The sequence below is a fragment of the Cyprinus carpio genome, chromosome B16 (genome assembly GCF_018340385.1).
Source record: "Cyprinus carpio isolate SPL01 chromosome B16, ASM1834038v1, whole genome shotgun sequence".
In the NCBI taxonomy this organism is placed as follows: Eukaryota; Metazoa; Chordata; class Actinopteri; order Cypriniformes; family Cyprinidae; genus Cyprinus; species Cyprinus carpio.
The window spans coordinates 8,881,877-8,891,095 of NC_056612.1; the positions used below are offsets into that span (position 1 = coordinate 8,881,877).

The following is a 9,219-nucleotide window of genomic DNA, read 5'->3' on the forward strand; positions in this document are numbered from 1 at the left end:
GAATTTACCCATAAGGAGGAACTCTGAACAAAAGTGAAAGTATAGGTATATCACATATTGAATATATCACGATTCGAGTTTCCATGTTAGCTTAGCAGAGAGCTGCCTTGTCTTAAAATGCGTTTTTCCTGATTTAATGTAGGTTACGCAGATACAGATTATAAGCGACATCTAGCAAAATCATTAGCTATCTTGTCAGGAGCTGTTCGGTGATGTTTACAATCCTCGTCTTCCTTTCGTTGGTCTGTGGTGAGTTTTGGATATTTATTCGTGCCCTTATATTGTTTTCAGCCGAGTTGCTTGCATAATCGGATTTTATATGAATTTATGTAATAAGAATGTAATGTTTCACGTCGTTCAAATCAATTGATGGGTCAGAATGGTCTTTTTGCTGTCGGTTTTATTTTCTGTAGTCTGGTTTTGGTAGATTTGGCGCCCCCTGCTGAGTGAATGTTCTCTCGTCACAGGGCTGGAGGGAGCAGATGTGGTCCTGTCCTGCTCTCTGATCGAGGAAGGGGGCGGGATGGGAGGCATGATGGGCGGGGCGATGTTCAAGCGCACTCCCTCCACTCTGGTCTTCAGGGATCTTGTTGGGAATGATGGTCTGTCACCAGAGCTCGTGACCCCGTATAACCCCCCTGAGACCCCTAACGCTGACGATCTCATCTTTGAGTTGACGTGTAAGTGCACTGAACCTAAAGTCAGCAACTAAATGTCTACATTAAACACATATATGTTAGAAACTCTTTCTTCCTCTGTTGTTTCTCACCCCACAGTACCATCTATTCAGGTTCCTAATGCAGACTTGCTTCTTCATGCTGATTGCAATGAACAGGAAGTGGTTTGTGAGATCAGCCGTTATGTTCCTCGCGGTGCTGAGCTGGATTCCCTGCCTGCTCATTTCATCGGCTCAGTTCAGCTGGAAGGTGGCGGCATCAGCCTCACTCTGGTGCTGCAGACCCTTCACAGTGAGACGACACAATCTGACACGCAGCCGCTTATGCAGAGTAAACTGAACCTGCCTCTCAGCCAATCAGGAACACTGCGGACAGAGGGTAATCTTGTAATCTATCTATCTATCTATCTATCTATCTATCTATCTATCTATCTATCTATCTATCTATCTATCTATCTGTCTATCTATCTATCTATCTGTCTATCTATCTATCTATCTATCTATCTATCTGTATATATATCTGTCTGTCTGTATATCTATCTATCTGTCTGTCTGTCTGTCTGTCTATCTATCTATCTATCTATCTATCTGTATATCTATCTATCTATCTATCTATCTATCTGTATATATATCTGTCTGTCTGTATATCTATCTATCTATCTATCTGTCTGTCTGTCTGTCTATCTATCTATCTATCTGTATATCTATCTATCTATCTATCTATCTGTATATCTATCTATCTATCTATCTATCTGTATATATATCTGTCTGTCTGTATATCTATCTATCTATCTATCCTATCTGTCTGTCTGTCTGTCTGTCTGTCTGTCTATCTATCTATCTATCTATCTATCTATCTATCTATCTATCTGTCTATCTATCTATCTATCTATCTATCTATCTATCTGTATATATATCTGTCTGTCTGTATATCTATCTATCTATCTATCTATCTGTCTGTCTGTCTGCCTTCCATCCATCCATCCATCCAACCAACCAACCTAACTATCTACAAATCTATACAAATATCTATCTATCTATCTGTCTGTATATATATCTGTCTGTCTGTATATCTATCTATCTATCTATCTGTCTGTCTGTCTGTCTGTCTGTCTGTCTGTCTGTCTATTTGTCTGTCTATCTATCTATCTATCTATCTATCTATCTATCTATCTATCTAACTATTTATATCTATCTATCTATCTGTCTGTATATATATCTGTCTGTCTGTATATCTATCTATCTATCTATCTATCTGTCTGTCTGTCTGTCTGTCTGTCTGTCTATCTATCTATCTATCTATCTATCTATCTATCTGTATATCTGTCTATCTATCTGTCTGTATATATATCTGTCTGTCTGTCTATCTATCTATCTATCTGTATATCTATCTATCTATCTGTCTGTATATATATCTGTCTGTCTGTCTGTATATCTATCTATCTATCTGTCTGTATATATATCTGTCTGTCTGTCTATCTATCTATCTATCTATCTATATATCTATCTATCTGTCTGTATATATATCTGTCTGTCTGTATATCTATCTATCTGTCTGTCTGTCTGTCTATCTATCTATCTATCTATCTATCTATCTATCTATCTGTATATTTATCTATCTATCTATCTATGGAACTTTTTGCACGCTCCCAAAACGTGTTCTTTTGCAAAATAGTGCAATCCCCCAAGAAACTTTGTCCTTTCTTGTAAAACATTTACGCTGTCTTACAAAATATTATGCTTCTCTGAGAAACTCTGCATTCTCTCGAAAAAGTATTCTCTCACAAAAAATTTTTTATTTAAAATATTAAGGTTTTCTGACAAAACATTTGTTTTCTGACAAAATATTTGTGTTCTCTAACAAAACATTTGTGTTCTCTGACAAAACATTTGTGTTTTCTGACAAAATATTTGTGTTTTCTGACAAAACATTTGTGTTTTCTGACAAAATATTTGTTTTCTGACAAAACATTTGTGTTTTCTGACAAAATATTTGTTTTCTGACAAAACATTTGTGTTTTCTGACAAAATATTTGTGTTTTGTGACGAAACATTTATCTAACTAAACATTTGTTCTCTAACAAAACATTTTTGTCCTTTAACAAAACATTTGTGTTCTCTGACAAAACATTTGTGTTTTCTGACAAAATATTTGTGTTTTGTGACGAAACATTTATCTAACTAAACATTTGTTCTCTAACAAAACATTTTTGTCCTTTAACAAAATATTTGTGTTCTCTAACAAAACATTTATCTAACTAAACATTTGTTTTCTGACAACACATTTGTGTTTTCTGATAAAACATTTGTGTTCTCTAACAAAACATTTGTGTTCCCTAACAAAACATTTGTGTTCCCTAACAAAACATTTGTCTTCAAACCTTGCTTCAAAACATTTCAAAATTGCACTTCTAGATTGCATGGCTCAGAAGAACCCATGAACAAATGTCTAATGATTTTATATAATGTACATTCACACTATAACACAAAAGGAAATGATAGTTAATTGTTTCTAAATGACATCGTTTGCCAAATTCTGCTTAAAAACATAAATCAAGCATTCCACATTAATAAAAGAAAACAAATTAAAATTACACTTGAATCAGTTTGAAAAATAAATCTTCATTTTGCTGATCACTAGTCAGATTCTTGTTATGGAGGAGTGCTATGTATGTTTTCTTTAACTGATCTTACTTTTTGCATGATTTGTGCAAGTTATGAAATTTTGACCATTTCTCTCTCCTCCTTCACTCTTCTCTTTTCCCAGTCGTGTTTGTGGTGTTTTCGCGTGTCCCATCCATCGTGGCTCCAATCGGGGGTGATGTGCTGTTAGACTGTGGCTTCAGACAGAAGAACTCTGTCCCTGGGCAGGACGTGGCACTCGAGTGGCGCATACAACACAAAGGCAATGGGCGTAAAATACTTGACATGAAAGCGAGGGAAACAGGGGCAGATGTGGGACAAGATTGTAAGTAAGAAATAGTCATGTATTTAAAGGAAAACACATTTGGATGTTAAATATCACACTATTACTGTACACTACAGTATTTGTGGACCGGGAAGGCACGAGCGCTGAACCAGATCTTCTGGTGAGGGACGGTAATGCGTCTCTGACTCTGAGGAGGTTAAAGGTCACAGATGAGGGCACATACATCTGTACTGTCGGCTCTGGGGAGTTTCAGACTCAACAGATCGTGCAGCTGCACATCACACGTGAGTCTTTCATTGGCATACTGAGAAGGGTCAAAATTCCCTTTAATATTCTGTATAAAGATGTTTCTTCAGCTATGGACCCTTTTTAGAAAATAGACTTTTGAAATACTTTCACACTCTCATTAGTTTATTTAATCTATCAAGTAACAGTAGTGGACACACAGTACATCAGAGGAGAATTCTGCCATTCTTTCCTCCTGAAAGTCATTGAAAGTCTCACCATATTATTATTTCCACCATATCTTAAATCATTGATTTTGTAACAAAAGCATTCTGTGGTGGAAAATTCACATTTCATTATTTTGATACATATATTCATTTTGATACATTTTGCATAATTGTGCTTTTTTTTTTTTGTCTTATTTACATCATCTTGGTACGGAGCCCCTAAAAGGACCATGAGATAGGAGGAAAATATTTTAATGCTTTTGCGTTCCTTCAAAAAAGTATTTTGATCCCTGAGTTTTGTATTTGCTTGCAAATAAGTATATTTTAGTGCTTTTGTGAAAAGATGCAAACTTTGTTGGAGAAACGCAAAACTTTTGTGAGAGAATGCAAAATTGAAAAATATATATTTTTTTCCTCTCGTCATATTTTTTTTTTACCATCATGAAGTCCCTTTAGGGGCATCGTAACTTTTCCAAACTCACGTTTCAAAAAAATTAAAAATTAAAAATATTTCAAATTTTAAAAGACTTAATTCTTTGTTTAGATTATTATAGTTTTAAACATAGTTTTGAATTCCTACTTTATGACGGATTTCCATAGTTTAATATTGAGTGTGTGGAGCTGGGACAAGGGACAAACAATGAAATCTATACATAAAAGTGATATGAAAAGTAGATAAATAAATAAATAAAGTTTCGGTCACACTTTGTTTTAAGGTCCAGTTCTCACTATTAACTAGCTATTAAATAACAATGAAATTTGCCTCAATAAACTTGTAATTACTAATATTATTCATATTTATATTATTATTAATAGTTAGTAAGGTAGTTGTTAAGTTTAGGTATTGGGTAGGATAAGGAATATGTTCATGCAGAATATGTGCTTTTTAAGTCCTAATAAACAGCCAATATGCTAGAAATATGGATGCTAATAAGCAACTAGTTAAAAGTGAGAATTGGTCCTTATACACTCACAGAAAAAAAGGTACAAAAGTTGTCACTGGTGGCGGTACCTTTTCAAAAGGCACACTTTTGTACCTAAAAAGTCCATATTGGTACCTTAAAGGTACATATTAGTACGTAAAGTGTACATATTAGTACCTAAAAGGTCCAAAAGTGTACTTCTTGAAAAGGTACCGCCCCAGTGACAGCTATTGTACCTTTTTTTCTGAGAGTGTACTAAAGTGTTACCAAAGCTTCTAATGCCTTGAGCTTCATATAAATTGAAATATGTTTGTTTTAATAAAACATCCACACATGGGACATACAGTAATTGCTCAAAGTTGAAGAAACCCATGAATTGTTCTCATCCACAAATCCTTAAATGTGAAATATTCCATTCCATTTCTTCACCCAGAACCTCCTCGTATCACACTGTCTGAGGAGAAACTGACATTTCAGGACACTACACCCCAGAAACTGAGCTGCCATTGTCATCGCTACTATCCTCTGGATGTGCAGGTCAGCTCGCTTTCAGCATAAGTACAAAACCATATTTTGATCTTGTTTTGGAGCTGGGCTCTTGGCTTGTGTCCTGCAGGTGGAGTGGTTTTCCCAGGCGCCCTCTGAAGAAGAGCCTGTCTCTTTGTCAAAAGAATCCTCCCTCTCCAGCCATCGGCAGCACAGTGATGGAACATATTCCCTCTCCTCTCACCTCACCCTACAGCCTGACAAAAACCCACCGGGGACCGTTATCACCTGTAGGGTGTCTCATCCCACCCTAGAAACACCGAGCGATGCCACCCTCACTGTGGACAAACCTGAGCCACGTGAGAGACCTTTTATTAAGTTAGCCATGATGTTTTCACAAATATGATTGATGTAAACTCAAAGTTGATCACAGAGCAAACTAATAGTAATTTTCATGTGCAAAATAATTTGATGTAGTATTAGTAAATCTGTTCAATTTAAACATTCGTGAAGATTTTTCTTTTTAATTAAACAGAAACAGCCTTCTGGACCATAGTTTTGATGTTGGCGATATCAGTGGTGTTTTTATATCAAGCTTTCAAAGGTGCAGGTGAGTTTAGTTTTTTAAAACATGTAACTATATATAATACTAATTATATATATTACCCTTCAAACAACTTTTTATATAGATATTAGGACTTTTATTCAGGATGCTTTAAATTTTGACTGAAGTGTGACAGTACAGATTTTTACATTGATACATTGAAAACTTACATTTGAAATAAATGTTATTCTTTTCAAACTATATTTGTCAAAGAATCCTGAAAAAATTCTGTTTTCACCAAAATATTTAGCAGCATATTTAACTGTTTCTAACATTGATAATGATAAGAAATGTTTGTTTTTTTCGAGCAGCAAATCAGCTTACTAGATTGAAAGACACTGAAAACTGGAGTGATGACTGCTAAAAAAAAAAAGCTTTGCCATCACAAAAATAAATTATCTTTTTCAATATATTAAAATAAGAAAAAAATCTCAATTATGATTTTAATGATCTTGAATCAATCAAAAATTATCTTAAATTGTAATAATATTTTACAATATTATTAATTTCTTTCTGTATTTTTGCTGTAATAAATGCAGTTATGGTGATCAGAGTCCTTCAGAAAAAATAAAAAAATAAAACATTGAACGGTAGTGTATACTACCCTAGACCACAAGATGGTGAAGGGATAATGTTAAATGTATTATTGATTATTGTTTTATAATTTTTTTTGTCTTTTAAGAGAATTGAGGACCAGTCTTCTGCGTGAATTTTTGGAAGGAGCCATCTTACGTTTTTTTACTTCATCTGTCTGCACTGTCTTCACATGGGTTTATTTTCATTCAGTCATGGTACATTTGTTTAATAGAAGTTAAAGGGGTGGTTGACTGCTTTATTTCTTGGCTTGATTGTGTTTATGGGGTGCAGTGTAACATATCATGCTTCAAAAAAAAAAAGAGCAGGCCATCGCCATCTTGGCAGCCCACCTAGCTCGACGATAGTGTCAGCAGCATAGACTGTGAGAAAAAATGTGGACATAGTGTCCTTGACGTCATCCGTAGGTTTCCGAAGAGCGTTTTTGAGGCCGGAGCCGGCCGTTGCCATCTTGGCAGCACGTCACCGTGCGTCACTCCCGGATAATTGAAAATGGGCAAAGAGGCGGGAGCTGGTTGCTGGAGCCACGCCCACCTAGCTAGACGGCAGTGTCAGCAGCGGCAATCCTCCTGTCACTCAAGTGGCCACGCCCTTAATTATGCAGGATTTTAAGGCTTAATATAATTTAAACGGATGAGTTCACCCCCCTCACAGTTGTCATGAAGGGCAAAATTTGCTATATAGACCAAAACCACTTTTTGAACCAGGCTGTAAACATTTTTTTTCTGCTGTAAAGTGAGGCATTTTAATATGGGGAGTCTATGGGATTGACTCCCTTTTGCAGCCAGCCTCTAGCGGCGGCGCCATTATGCTAGCATTTAGCTTAGCACCATTCATTCCTTAGGATCCAAAAAGGGATGAATTTAGAATTTAAATTTAAAGATAGTTACATGAGTAGTTACACAATAAGTATGGTGACACAAAATGAAACGTGGCAATTTTCTAAGCGGATAAAAAATGATAACTATAATGTATGGCGGAAGAGCACTTCGCAGCACTCCGACCTCGGCGCAGTAATATCATCACTCCTGAAAACTCCCCCTCTCCCTCTAACTTCCGTCAATACAACCAACGTGAGGAGATTTCAGAAGCGATGATATTACTGTGCCGAGGTCGAAGTGCTGCGAAGTGCTCTTCCGCCATACATTATAGTTATCATTTTTCCTAAGGAATGAATGGTGCTAAGCTAAACGCTAGCATAGTGGCATCGCGCGCGCTACAGTGATTGAGTGCAAGCACTGAGATGGGAGAGGTACGTATCAACTCGTCTAAGTTGAGGGAAGAACATAGTGGTCATAAGTCACTTCCGTGTTGGCTTCACTAGAGAGAGAGGGGAGGTTGCTGCTTGGTTATGATTCATTGTATTGCATGTTGTCCAGAAACTTCTCTAAAGCTGCGCAACATGGCCATGCCCCCTTTGTTGCATGTTAAAGGGAGCGGGGTTTATGTAAATTTCTGGGATTGTGATGTAACGAACCTGGGAAGTAGCTCATTGTAGTCCCTATGAGCTGTTTTTGTAGGCATTAAACTGCCAGAATTTTAAAAGATGATATCTCTGTTTGCACTGAACTTTCAGCACCTTAACTTTGCAGATATTGTTTATGCTCAAACTGCAACGTTACACACTAACGTTAAAAAAGTGAAAATCGCAATCAACCACCCCTTTAAATGTCAAAAATAATAAAATTATTGTGTAACTTATTCTGTAAATGTAAAATGAATTCTGTTCTTCACAGTGTTTTAATCTATTGGATGTTTAATTGTTGTACATTTTTCTTGTTTTTTTGTGAAATAAAAACAACAGATAAGGTTTTTTTCGATGGTTTTATTGGCATCATTGAAGTATCAGGGGCATATAAGCATGCTGTTTATGCCACTCAAATCTAACACTGGCATCAGAGCTAATGTCATTACCCCTCTCTTATGGTATATTCTTTCATTAATATTTATACAAATAATAATTTGTCATCATTTTTAGTTTGTTCACTTGATCGTACAAGAGAAAAAATGTCTAAATCCTCCAACAACAAAAAAAAAAAATATAAAAGTCTGTGCTGACAAAGGAATGTGAAAACTAACTGTAGATTGCATGGCAGTATAGATTTTGTTTATGCTCTGTTTGCATTGATTATCTGTCAATTTCTGTACATTTGTTTCAGTACATTTTGGCAGGCTTGTAGCATTCACATCTTGTTCCCAGATGAGGCTTTTCCTCAGAACAGGAAAATGAGGCTTATAACAGGCAGTTAATAGTAATAAATAAACATATCACACATAAAACAGTTGAACAGTGGGATTATTCTGCCATGCAAGTCAAAACAAACACATGAACATCTTATTCTTAATACCTTATATGTTTTCTAAGTGTACAAGTTCTCACTTTTCCCCTTAATTACAGTTTCGGCATTTATTTTTCCTGTTTATTGTCATAACCTGTGCACCTATACAGTAGGTAGAAAAACCCCCACAGCTATTCTCATAACTGATCTGTCTATTTGTGCTGTTTTTTCTGGAAATGTCTGAATCTTAAGCACATACACATTCAGAATAAAAAC

At 35.9% G+C, this 9,219-nt stretch overlaps 1 protein-coding gene across 2 annotated transcripts; it reads left to right on the plus strand.

The window, feature by feature from the left end:
• The first annotated feature begins 22 nt into the window (after positions 1–22).
• tapbpl (TAP binding protein like) lies at positions 23–7,251 on the plus strand. 2 transcript variants are annotated; one of them, XM_042740529.1, is made up of 10 exons: positions 23–45; positions 143–249; positions 468–680; positions 777–1,055; positions 3,444–3,644; positions 3,722–3,889; positions 5,414–5,517; positions 5,597–5,825; positions 6,002–6,076; positions 6,753–7,251. In XM_042740529.1, exons 2-10 carry the CDS (start codon positions 213–215, stop codon positions 6,758–6,760), a joined length of 1,314 nt encoding a protein of 437 aa, XP_042596463.1. In that variant the 5' UTR covers positions 23–45; positions 143–212; the 3' UTR covers positions 6,761–7,251. The 2 variants fall into 2 exon arrangements, with proteins under 2 accessions (XP_042596463.1, XP_042596464.1); XM_042740530.1 differs by lacking the exon at positions 23–45 and having other exon boundaries at positions 54–249; positions 6,002–6,070.
• Positions 7,252–9,219: the final 1,968 nt, after the last annotated feature.

Coding starts and splice junctions, on each gene's coding strand:
- tapbpl (XM_042740529.1), top strand. CDS start 213: ATGTTTACAATCCTCGTCTTCCTTTCGTTGGTCTGTG. Junction 3,890..5,413: donor CGTGCAGCTGCACATCACAC/GTGAGTCTTTCA, acceptor TTCTTCACCCAG/AACCTCCTCGTATCACACTG. Junction 5,826..6,001: donor TGTGGACAAACCTGAGCCAC/GTGAGAGACCTT, acceptor TTAATTAAACAG/AAACAGCCTTCTGGACCATA.